The following is a 13,183-nucleotide window of genomic DNA, read 5'->3' on the forward strand; positions in this document are numbered from 1 at the left end:
AACCCCATGGATTGTAGCCTACCAGGCTTCTCTGTCCATGGGATTTTCCAGTACTGGAGTGGGTTGCCATTTCCTTCTCCAGGGGATCTTCCTGATCCAGAGATCGAACCCTGGTCTCCCGCATTGTAGAAAATGATGTTTCACAAGCTAAGCTAATCAAATCAATCTTTAGCTAACTGTTCAATTTACGCATGTTTTTGCTTTTTGCCATTTTATTTCTTATGTTTTCTACTATAATTTGTTCTTGAAATGTTTTAATTCTCTTTTGACTGACTTCAGAAGAAAGACTATAATTTCCAATCATGCTTTCCTGAATTTGCCTGCAATGCAGGAGATCCAGGTTTGATCCCTGGGGCAGGATGCTCCGCTGGAGAAGGGAACCCACTTTTGCCTGGAGAATTCCATGGACAGAGGAGCCTGGCAGGCTACAGTCCATGAGATTGAAAAGAGTTGGACCCGACTAAGCAACTAACACTTTGATACTATAATTTCCCCTTGAAATGTTTAAATTCTCTTTTGACTGACTATAGAGGAAAGAGTATATTTTCCAATCGTGCTTTATTGTAGGTAGGAAATTAGTTCACTTCAGAGATCAAGTGTGGTAACCATAAAAGCAGACTAGCACAAGCTTATGGACAGGGAGATAGAGTGAAAACTCAGAAAAGAGTAATATTCAGCTATAAACCTTCTTACTTAGCTAACACCTTACATCTAAGTTTTCTCAGTGCTCTTTGTCCCTCCCCACAATACCAGTATAGCTGTTTAATCCTTGATGATTAACCTGATGGATCAAGTTTGTAAAAAATATACCAGCATATACTTTGTAGTTATAAATAGGGTTTTGAAGATAACCAGTTTCCCATAGTTTCAGGAGTCAGGGTTTTGTTTTCATTACAATATAGGAAAAACAGTAAGCAACAGACTTTTATTGCTAATATTTGGTAAAAATGGAAATGTGTCAATACTTTGCTTATTTCATTAAATCAACACATTTGTTTCACAATATGCTTTGCTGTAACTACTTTCAAAGAAAATACATCTGAGGTTAGACTGCTGGGAGTTTTAAATAACACAGTAATGATAGCATTTTAGGATGTGTAGAAAGTGGCAAACATCATACTGTTATTCCTGTGATTCACACAGGAAACTTTTCTCTCCCCTTACTCCCTACCCAGTATTTTAGCATTGTGGAGCCTAACAACCAGAGAAGGCAATGGCAAGCCACTCCAGTACTCTTGCCTAGAAAATCCCATGGATGGAGGAGCCTGGTAGGCTGCAGTCCGTGGGATCGCTAAGGGTCAGACACGACTGAGCGACTTCACTTTCACTTTCACACATTGGAGAAGGAAATGGTAACCCACTCCAGTGTTCTTGCCTGGAGAATCCCAGGGACGGGGGAGACTGGTGGGCTTCCGTCTATGGGGTCACACAGAGTCGGACACAACTGAAGTGACTCAGCAGCAGCAGGAGCCTAACAACAGTGCAAGGCCTGGAGGTGACTGTTCTGATATATAGGCCCTTAGCAAGGTTCTGTTTAGGAATAATACTGTTAATTATTTTTCCCAGTGGTTATATAAGGAAAAATTACATATACTGAAAGTGGTAATGTGAAGTGAAAGTGAAGTCGCTCAGTCGTGTCCAATTCTTTACGACCCCATGGACTGTAGCCTACCAGTCTCCTCAGTCCATGGAATTTCCCAGGCAAGAATGCTGGAGTGGGTTGCCATTTCCTTCTCCAGGGGATCTTCCCCACCCAGGGATCAAACCCAGGTCTCCCACATTACAGAAAGTGGTATATATATTCTAAAAATAAGTAACTTACTCTTTTTCACGTTTCGTAAAATTTTCAAACTCTACAAAAGTGAAGAAAAGGAAAAGGTTAGTTTTTTCCCTGTGAAATCCAAACACTTTAATCAACTAGAAATACAGACTTCAGTCAAGAGGATTAATTTCTTTAAAAATGGATATCAGAATCCACAAAATTATTTTTCAATCATGCCATTTTTAACTCAGTGCCAAGTCTCTACTTATCTTGCTGTTTAGAAATAATACTATCATTCTGTCAGGAAAAAAGATGGAGTTTCTACTTTTATTCTTTATTTTTTAAAATATTTTATTTACTGATTTATTAATTTATGTGGCTGCACTGGATCTTCATTGCTGCGTGACAGCTATCTCTAGTTGTGGTGCATGGGCTTCTCACTGCAGTGGCTTCCCTTGTTTGGAAGCATGGGCTCTAGGCACGCAGACTCAGTAGTTGCGGCTCATGGGCTCTAGAGTGCTGGCGCAGTAGCTGTAGCACACAGGCTTAATTGCCCCTCAGAATATGAAATCTTCCCAGACCAGGGATGGAACAGGTCTTAACCTCCATGTCTTAACCACTGGACCACCTCGGAAGTCCCCTACTTCTCTTCTCTATTAAGTGACCATTCCAGGACCCACAGTGGCTTCTGAAGATAGCTGTGACACATTGCCATTCCCATTCTAGTCAAAAAATTTGCCAGTCATAGTCTGTACTCGATGGATGTACTGAGATTCTCTTCATACTGTTAACCATGCTACTTCCTTCTCCCTCCTTTAAGCAAATCCGTATCTTCTGCCACCTTGAAGTTGGAGTCTCTAACTTATCTCTTCTAAAAATCTAATCAGATCTCTTCTTTTCTTCACATTTCCTCAGGGTGTATGTTTTTCACTCTGTTCCACAGTATATTATTTTTTTATAATTTTCATTTTATTTCTCATATAGGTATTCTAATAATTAACTATACTCTTTTCAAGGACATTTAGATGTCCTTTATAGCATTTCTATTTTTCTAACACTTAACAGAGATGTAATCTTCTATATGATAGATATTTTAAAATTCCTTTGTAAAAAATTTTATTTAGATTTTTAAATATAGATTATTTGTAATTCAAAATATCCTAGTGAAAATTCTCTCATCTTTGTTCTCCATCTTTTTCTTCTGCTCTGTTGGTATATGTTTCTTTTCATAAACCAATATCATGCCATTTTAATTATTCGGGCTTTATAATATTTTAATATCTGATAAGACTACCCTTCTTTCACTGCTTTTATTTGTTTATTTATTTGCTGTTTCCTGGCACATATAAACTTTGGAATCAGTTTGTCTAGTTTCAGGGGGAAAGAACTTGATAGTTTTGGGGGGCATGCTCTAAGTGTTGCTTTTTTTTAAGTTTTGGTTTCCCTCTATTAATTTTGATTGCTGTGAGACTAACAATCTATATTAGTGAAGATATTTAGTCTAATTTTTTCATCTTAATGCTGGACGGTTGAAGTGACAAACGTTAGGACACCTCTGGCATATTCCCATAAACTCCTATCTTTTTTACCTTACTCCTGGTAAAATTCTTTCCAGGAGGTTTCAGTGTCTGTTTTGAAGATGTTGAATTTTCCATGGTGTTAGGACAGCTAGTAGAACAAGTCTCTACAGGTTGAGCCTGTGTACCTAAAAAACAAAGTGTTTTGTTGCGTAGCTTAAGACTTCAGATTACATACAGGTATATATTCAGTAATTCTTAGCTTGATTTTTCTGTACATTATTTTTGCAATAGATTATGCATTTTATTTTATTTTATTTTTTATTACAGAGAAGTTTTACTAAATGTTCAAGAAACAGATTATTCTAAATGTCCAGAATGTTTTCCAGATAAATGAAAAGAAAGGAGTATTCTTCCAAAGGATGAATGTAACTTAGAATCAAAATCAAAGACTGTATAGAAAAAAATCATAGGTCAGTCTCACTCATAAACATAGATTAAAAAAATCACAACAAAATTTTGACAGATTTAACAATGAATTTTTTAAAAAAAGCATAGTATATACTTATCCCAGAAATGTAAGTTTGGCTCATCACAAATAAATAGAACCAAAAATAGCCAAGATAATTTACCACATAAATTATAGGAGAAACACCTATAGATTATAGGAGAAACATCTCAAAAGATACAGAGAAAGCATTTGATAAATTTCGATACTCATTTGTGGTAAAAAATCTCTAACAAACTAGGTATAGAAAATAAATTTCTTTATCTAATACAAGAGATCAAAAATCTATAATAAAAACACATCCAAAGCTTTTGTTTGAATCACATATAAGATGTATCTGAACTGAACTGAAGGTAGGATATCCTACCTTCAGTTCAGTTCAGATTATGCATTTTAAAAATTTATTATCTTTATCTTAAATTCTTTGTATATTTTCCATTTAGGTCCTATTTTATTGTTAACCTTTAATGGACTCATTTTGCTATAAATTTTGAGAGAGAGTACTGTCACTTACAATCTTCATCAGCAAGAAGGAAGGACTCTAAGGTTCTCTCTGGCAGTGGAGGTGGTGGGGAAGAAGAACGATCTTGTTGTAGATCTATGAAAAAAAGGGTATATATAAAAAAAAAACACCTATCAATTGAAAGTCCTAAGTTAAGCTCGTTTTTTGAGACAAATATTGCTTATTTGTAGACTCAAAAACAAAAATGATACAAATGAACTTATTCACAAAACAGAAAGAGTCACAGATGTAGAAAACAAATTTATGGTCAATAAAGGGGAAGAAGGGAGGGATAAATTGGGGGATTTGGATTTATATATACACACTAATATAAAATAAATAACTAATAAGAACCTACTGTATAGCACAAGGAAATCTACCCAATACTCTGTAATGGCCAATATAGGAAAAAAATCTAAAAAAGAGTGGATAGATGTATATGTATAACTGTTTCACTTTGCTGTACACCTGAAACTAACAACACTGTAAATCAACTAAGCTCCAATAAAAAGTATTTTAAAAATCCCTTTTTGGTTTTATATTATTTTTCCAATTTTTCAATAGTAACCTGTAACAGCCAAATAAAAAATTATCTGAACAATGATTGGAGCCTCAAAAATTTTGTTATTGTAGCTCTTTAGTCAATGAACCTATGCTTTATCACAAATTTAATAGCTGATTTATAAAAGTACTCTTCCAAAGAATTTAACCTGACTTTAAACAAGCTTCTAGTCTTACTATAATTTTGCAAGGAATCCTAGAGATAGAGGAACGTGTTAAATAAAACCATGAGGATACAAACAGCCAAATTTGGAATATTAACAGTCTTAAGGACATTCTCTTCAATAAATAAATGTCAAGAGAGAACATAAAAAAAGAACTGTTACAAACTTTAAAAGGCTTAACACACATATAAAACAAATGCAACATGTAGACTTTGTTTGAATCCAGCTTCAGATAAATCAACTGTAAAACATTGTTGGAAAAAAAAAAAAGACATGCTTGAGACAATTCGAGAAAATGAACAAAGTCTACATATTAGATAATATTAAGCAATTATTAATTTTATTAGTGTGATTAATGCTATTATGGTAGGTTTAAATGTATGTTTGAATATTTCTGTGATTTGATTGTTGTTGTTTAGTTGCTAAGTTGCGTCCAACTCTTTGGGACCCCATGGACTGTAGTCCACCAGACTCCTCTGTGGAATTTCCCAGGCAAGAGTACTGGAGTGGGTTGCCATTTCCTTCTCCAGAAGATCTTCCTGACCCAGGGATTAAACCTACGACTCCTGCATTACAGACAGATTCTTTACCACTCAGCCACCTGAAAGCCCATTTCCGTGATAAAGAATTTTAAATAATGGAGCTATTGTCTCACAACATAAGTCCTAAAGATACAGATGGTGTTCTATTGATGTATGCTCCTTATTGTACAGCACTAAGTATAATTATGTACTTTATTAATGTCTTTTGAAAATGAATACATGGTTAAGTGCTAGAGTTTTATCTGTCTTTTGTCATTGGGTTTTTTAGGTCTCAAGACTTATCTATAAAGCAAGTTCTCTTATTTATTCCTTGTATCCTAGGTAATATGCAAAAATTAAATATCAATGCAGTACTTCCAAAACCAAATACAATCACTGGCAAATAGTAGGCATTTAATAAATATTTGATAACTACTCTAAAGTAGCTTATCACCTTCCAGTTTGATTTTAGGAAGTATTATGAGAACTATAACTTTCAGATAACAGTATCCTGCCAAATACCTTCCCAAAATACCATTTTCACCTTAATGCTCCCCTGATAAAGAACCTACAGTGCTTATTACTTATTGAATTAAATCTAAATTCTTCTGCCAAATTTTGTGTGTGATAAAACACACATAACAATATTTTCCATTAATGACGTTTAGTACATTCACATCAATGTGCAAATATAACTGCAGTCTGGTTACAAAATTTTAATCTTCCTGAAAAAAAGCTACACATCCATTTAGTAATCACTTCCCATTACCCCCAGATTAAATGGACAACCACAAATCTGCTTTCTCTATATATAGATTTGTTTGTTCTGGATATTTCATCTGCATATCCTTTAAGTCCTTCAGAACTTTCCACATTATCTATCCAAATTTATTTTCCTTATTTCCCTAAAATAGGACCTCTGTTGCAATTAAATTAACCTACTTAGAGTTTCTCTGTACCCATCATGCTTATTTTTACCTTTGAGTCACTGTTACTCTGATCCCTGTTCCTAGAATTCGCTCTTTTTTCTTCTATCAGTAATTTTCAATTTCTTTACTCAGTGAAACCTTCCCTAACCACTCCAGTGATGCCTTTTTTTTTTTTCCAGATTCCTGGTGATTAGAATCAATGCCATATAGATTATAACTTAATAATTGCAATGAGTATTAATTTTGTCTACCCAATTTGAGTACATATATAATCATTAAGCACTCCAGTCTTCTTGCCTGAAGAATCCCATGGACAGAGGAGCCTGATGGGTTACAGTCCATGGGGTCACAAGAGTTGGACACAACTGAGCAACTAACACTATAATCATTAAGCAAGTGCTTTTTCTTATATACCTTGCCTATTCTAATGTTGGATAAAGCACACAGAACTTAAAATGTTCATTTAATAATTACCTAATACAAATTGTGAGGGGCTTCCCTGATAACATTTAATGAGAACTTATTTGATAACCACTATGCTAAAAGCTTTATACTTATTTTATCTCACTAAATCCTCACAAAAATCTTCTTAGAAGGGAAGTTCTATTATCCTCATTTTATCAATGAGAAAAATCACAGTCCATGGAGTCACAAAGAGTTGGACACGACTTAGCAACTGAACAGCAACAATAGCAACTGAACAACAGCAATATGTAACTTAAACAAGGTCATAGATTTTGATAACTATTGGTAGGCCAGGGATTTGAATGAAAGTTTACCTGACTCCGAAGCCCATGCTTTTTAACATCTATGTTATACTACTTATTTATGTATTTGAATAATATGTTAATATGAATAAATGTTACGGGTAACTACTACCTGTCATAATATATGTAAAATACCTATCAGTGTTCAATAACTGTTGGCTGTTGGTGGTGTTGTTCAATATATAAAACAAGTAAGAAAGTACTGGAGAAGCAACTGCAAGTTAAAAACCTAAGGGGTCAGAAATAGTTTTTCAGTATGACAGTGTTAACAATGATAAAACCAGTAAAATGAAACTGCTGCAAAGTTCCAAGAAGTTGTATCTGCAATAGTTTGGTTGTATATCAAAGAGGAGAATTCTAAAATCGTGTTTTCCTCTTACCCTTCACAAAACAAAACTACTAGCCTAGGAAAACCAGAAGTAAATTAATGAGTAGTGGAAGCTTTTATGGAAACCATGCCATCTCCTGAGGTGAATTACTCTAAACTTAATGAGCCATTCTTGCAGTACAAATTCTTATGGCTAAATGTCACCTAAAGCCAAGGAATGTAAATGTTTTACCTGATTTTGGACTCTGGGGCTTTACACTCTGGAAGAAAAAAAAAAAAGTGAAAGAACAACATGTACACAAATCTATAAACTCTAGGCAATAAATAGCATTTTTTTAAAAATTATATTTCATATATACCAGTAGAGTTATGAAATGTTTTCCCTGTTTTTCCTAATTTATAAATATGCTGAATGAATTGTGAAGAATCATCTACTCTTACGGTGATTTTTTTTTTATATGTCATGAATATTGGTTCTAAATTGATCTTTTCTATACTTATTTCTTCCTACTCAGAACATTTCCCTGAAAATTTAAGGTTCAGTTTCAGTTCAGTCACTCAGTCGTGTCCGACTCTTTGCGACCCCATGAACCACAGCATGCCAGGCCTCCCTGTCCATCACCAACTCCCAGAGTTCACTCAAACTCATGTCCATCGAGTCGGTGATGCCATCCAGCCATCTCATTCTCTGTCGTCCCCTTCTCCTCCTGCCCCCAATCCCTCCCAGCATCAGAGTCTTTTCCAGTGAGTCAACTCTTTGCATGAGGTGGCCAAAGTATTGGAGATTCAGCTTTAGCATCAGTCCTTCCAATGAACACCCAGAATTGATCTCCTTTAAAATGGACTGGTTGGATCTCCTTGCAGTCCAAGGGACTCTCAAGAGTCTTCTCCAACACCACAGTTCAAAAGCATCAATTCTTCGGCGATCAGCTTTCTTCACAGTCCAACTCTCACATCCATACATGACCACTGGAAAAACCATAGCCTTGACTAGACGGACCTTTGTTGGCAAAGTAATGTCTCTGCTTTTTAATATACTGTCTAGGTTGGTCATAATTTTCCTTCCAAGGAGTAAGCGTCTTTTAATTTCCTGGCTGCAATCAGCATCTGCAGTGATTTTGGAGCCCAAAAACATAAAGTCTGACACTGTTTCCACTGTTTCCCCATCTATTTCCCATGAAGTGATGGGACCAGATGCCATGATCTTTGTTTTCTGAATGTTGAGCTTCAAGCCAACCTTTTCACTCTCCTCTTTCACTTTCATCAAGAGGCATTTGAGTTCCTCTTCACTCTCTGCCATAAGGGTGGTGTCATCTGCACATCTGAGATTATTGATATTTCTCCCGGCAATCTTGATTCCAGCGGTTGTTGCAGTTCAAATTACTTCATGATGCTGGAATAGAAGGATTGTTCTTTACCCTAGGACTTGTTAATATAAAGACCATTAACAGTAACAGTTGCTAGTACATTAAAAGTGTAATTTAAAAGGTGGAGAATATTTTTACCACCACTGCAACTGTAGACATGTTTAAATGTTTTAGATAATTACTCTTCTAATATCTGAAAGGTTAATATAGTTGGTTCATCATAGAATTGTATACAAATGCATAACAGATTGTTGAAAATGTAGGTTTTTCTTCTAGAAGCAGAGAACATAATTCCGGAAGGTTTATATTAAATAATATAGACATCTGTTATTTTTTTAAAACTGCTCTCTATAATATGGTATCACAGCTAACAAGAAACTGCCTACTAGATGACTACCATGAACAAGCAATCTACTTATGAAACAATTATTTTTGCCTTGATTGTGCTTTATGAATAAGGTCAAATGTTTACTCTTTCACTAAATCTTCCTTGATCACTTCCAACCTGAAGGGATCTCTCACTCTTTCAAAGCTTAAGAGCTTTCATATGGCGTTGATTATATTTGTCTTGTTATAATAAATACAGAAAAAAATAGACTTTGTATACACATGCTATGTATCTCTACTGCTAAACTTCAAATTTCTTAAGGACGATAACTGTATATTACACATAGTTTTTATTCCCCACACTCTACCACATTGTTTTATAAAAAGTATCTGCTCAATATTTACTAAGTGATAGATGTTAAAAATATATGAAGAATAGACCACAGTCTGTTGAATCTTAGTGAGTAGAGTCAGAAAAAAGTTATTGATCTTGCTTGGTCTAAGTCTTACCAAATCATCAGATTTCTTTGATTCAGATGTCCCACTCCATTCTAGTGATGTTCCAGTTTTTACCTTCACAGGTGAAGATGAAGATTTGGGAACACCCTGTGGGAGTTCTCCTGTAACATGAATAAATAAATATGATTCAATTCTTAGGAGTATTGTAATTTTAAAGGGCAAATGTTACTCAGCAATGGCACACAGAATACTGAAAGGACCTGAGAAATAATCTACTTAATCCACACTTTACTTTACGCTTACTGAACTGTACTCACCGGCTTCCTCTACTACAATAAAAGATTCAGGTGTCCGTTCAGGAAGTGGAGGAGGGATTTCATCATCTATCCTTGGAGAAGTTGCTATCAAAAATATAATCACAATTTTAATTAAAAAAAATTCAAAGATTTTTAAAAGATATTTAAGCTGGTGTCTGTTCACTCATGGAAAAAGCAACATAAATTCTCTCATCGTAAGTTGGAAACCCAGGTTTTTTTATTCTTCTTCAAAATTTACTTATTTTAAAAGCCCAAGAATATTTTAATTAAGTTGCTGAGTATCAGTTAACATAATGTAAAATTTTATATTAATTTAGGAAGCTTTGAATTGTTTTCTGCATAATTTTTGCCCTTTGTTTTACATAGAATATACAATACAGCATCATGAAGCACCTTAACATGACAGATTTGATTACAGAGGAGGTAAAATCATAAAGATTTTAGTATTTCTTCTTCATTCTTATAGAATTAAGAATACCAACATTTTCCTTTTTACAAAACAATGGTATAACAAAGTTTTCTGTTAATATGTTTCTATGGATGTATTCAGAATTTTTATAGAATTTGCTGTTATGAGAAATTGCCACCAGATGGCACACATGTCAATGTTGCTACAATCCTTGAAAAAGATTTGGTTTCCAAAGTTGGCACTCAGACAAGTTTAAGGTATTGTGGGTATCTAGAAAAATAAAATTTTTTTAAATCATAAAACAAGATCAAAGTATATAACCTTTCCTTCTAATCAAAGAAGGAACTAGATACAGATGAAATATTTTTATAACAAAGCTACGCATCTCTGTATCTATTGAGGAACTCTGTACAGTAAATGTCATGGGTGGGTGCTCTGTAGCTCAGTCATGTCCTACTCTTTGTGATCCCAGGGACTGTAGCCTGCCAGGCTCCTCTATCCATGGGATTTTTCAAGCAAGAATACTGGAGCGAGTAGCTATTTCCTCCTCCAGGTGATCTTCCTGACCCAGGATTGAACCCGCTTCTCCTGCATTAGCAGGAGGATTCTTTACAAATGATGTCATAGAGAAAAAGTCTTCTCTATTTCCTACTTAGGTGGAATGTTCTATATAAATTTCTGATAAAAAAAATTTCTGATATACCTAAAAGAGTTAAATTTGTTTTTTTGCTTTCCTTCATCTTCCACATCAAACTATTACAATTATCTAATAGAATATTTACTTCTACTTTCAAACCACTCAGTAATATGAAACATTATTTTTGCCTAAGAGCTTTCCAGGTGGCGATAATGATAAAGAACCCACCTGCCAATGCAGGAGACATAAGAGAAACGGGTTCAATCCCTGGGTTGGGAAGATCCCCTGGAGGTGGGCATGGCAACCCACTCTTGTATTCTTGCCTGGAAAAATCCCATGGACAGAGGGCTACAGTCCATAGAGTTGCAAAGAGTCAGATATGACTAAGCAACTTAGCACAGCAATTTTTGCATAATATGCAAAAATATAGAATTGTAAAAGAGATAAAGTATGAAATTAAAGATTTATATAAGATTAAAATCTCACACAGAATACTGAACACATATCTTCATCTATAAAGTTATTGTAAAAGGACAGAAAGTGAAAGTGTTAGTCACTCAGTCAGGTCTGACTCTTTGCAACCCCATGGACTGTAGCCTTCCAGACTCCTCTGTTCGTGGAATTCTCCAGGCAAGAATGCTGGAATGAGTAGCCATTCTCTTCTCCAGGGGATCTTCCTGACCCAGGGACTGAACCGAGTTCTCCTGCATTACAGGCAGATTCTTTACTGTCCGAACCACCAAGGAAGCCCCTATAAAAGGACAAGAGGAAATCAAATCCTCCTCTTCCAACTCCTGCAGGACGAGAATTCAATTCTTAGCAATCTGTTCAATTTAGTATAGCCACATGGTTCTCCAACAAAAATTCTGAGTGACCGTGTGGTACTGTTGATCGAATCTTTTCTGATGTTCTTTTGGAAGTTGTTTCTGCATGCTAAGGATAAACTGTGGACTTTTGATAGACACATTGAAGAATGAGGATTTCTGCCTTTAGAAGCATGCCTGCTGGCATAGGTCCTGTACTAGATCTGACTGCCTCTCCTGTTGCTTGTTTCATGGAATTTTTCTTTTTTTTTTTTTTTGAGGAGGAGGAGGAAAAAAGAGGCAAGCAGAGAAGGATAAGGGGGAGGTGAGATGAAACCAAATCTTACAGAAACAAAGTATCTAAAATGCCATACTAACTTTTAAAAATAACTTACCTACTGCTGCTGTCTCTTGGTTCAGTGGTGGGGGAAAATTGGTCAGAGTAGTCAGTGTTAAAGAATCATGTGAATCATAATAAGGAAAGAGGGTTGTAGAGGATTTTGACAGCGAAGAACAAGGTAAAACACTTCCATCTTGCTTCTGAGGTAAATCAAAAGACATCTTAGAACGAGTACTACTTAGAGACAATGATGAAAAATAAGGATCTTCTACTAAAGACATATAAGAATGCTCATTAAAAGCACCAGAGTCATGCTGCTTTGCATTAGCAGCATTGCACGTTTGATGTTTAGAGTCATGTGATGGTGAGAAATTCAGTTCTGCTGAAGAAACATGCATCACTTTTTGAGCCTGATCAAGACAAGAATTGTGTGGTTGAGATTCCAAATAAAAATTTCCCTTTATGTCCAACTCTTCGCTGTCTCTCTGTTGCATCAATTCAAAGGGAGTTGATTTGGTCCGCAGTATTGGCACCTTTAAATTAGAATATCTTCCTGCTGCATTTACAGGTTTAGATTTAGGATATGCTCCAAACAAAATGGAACTCAAGTCCAAACTTTGATGCTTCTGCAGAGGCTCCCCAGCTATTGGGAATACCTTTGTCTCCCATTTCATGGTTGTGTCAGCATTGTTACAACCACAGTTCAGTTCCAAAAACTCTAAAGAACTGCTCTGTTTAGCATGGTGCATGACTAACCCTTCCTTTTTATTTATTTCAGAAGTCCTGAGGTCAGAGGAAGAAGCTTCTGCACTTTTCACCCTTATCCTTCCTTTGCTCTGTTGCTTCATCACTTTTGCTTCTTTTATGTTACTGAAACAGAAAGAAAGTGATGATGATACCATGTTCCAAAGAGGCCTCTTCCCATATCCTCTTCTCAGCATCATGATGAGATATAAGCATGAGAT

At 35.4% G+C, this 13,183-nt stretch overlaps 1 protein-coding gene and 1 long non-coding RNA gene across 3 annotated transcripts in view; one reads left to right on the plus strand and one right to left on the minus strand.

Annotated features, from left to right (window-relative positions):
- LOC148778093 (uncharacterized) overlaps positions 1-13,183 on the plus strand; it is an 84,003-nt gene that overhangs the window by 7,944 nt on the left and 62,876 nt on the right. The window lies entirely within an intron of this gene.
- PTPN22 (protein tyrosine phosphatase non-receptor type 22) overlaps positions 1-13,183 on the minus strand; it is a 67,358-nt gene that overhangs the window by 4,640 nt on the left and 49,535 nt on the right. For both annotated transcript variants that reach the window (XM_088835593.1, XM_055402968.2), the window contains 7 exons: positions 12,274-13,088; positions 10,030-10,113; positions 9,764-9,873; positions 7,792-7,819; positions 4,302-4,385; positions 3,352-3,467; positions 1,823-1,853 (listed from right to left, as the gene is read on the minus strand). In XM_088835593.1, the coding sequence (XP_088691719.1) occupies positions 1,823-1,853; positions 3,352-3,467; positions 4,302-4,385; positions 7,792-7,819; positions 9,764-9,873; positions 10,030-10,113; positions 12,274-13,088 (1,268 nt within the window). The remainder of the gene's footprint in view (positions 1-1,822; positions 1,854-3,351; positions 3,468-4,301; positions 4,386-7,791; positions 7,820-9,763; positions 9,874-10,029; positions 10,114-12,273; positions 13,089-13,183) is intronic.

Source organism: Moschus berezovskii, chromosome 4 (genome assembly GCF_049115385.1).
Source record: "Moschus berezovskii isolate FMDL1 chromosome 4, NW_MosBer_1.0, whole genome shotgun sequence".
NCBI lineage: Eukaryota > Metazoa > Chordata > Mammalia > Artiodactyla > Moschidae > Moschus > Moschus berezovskii.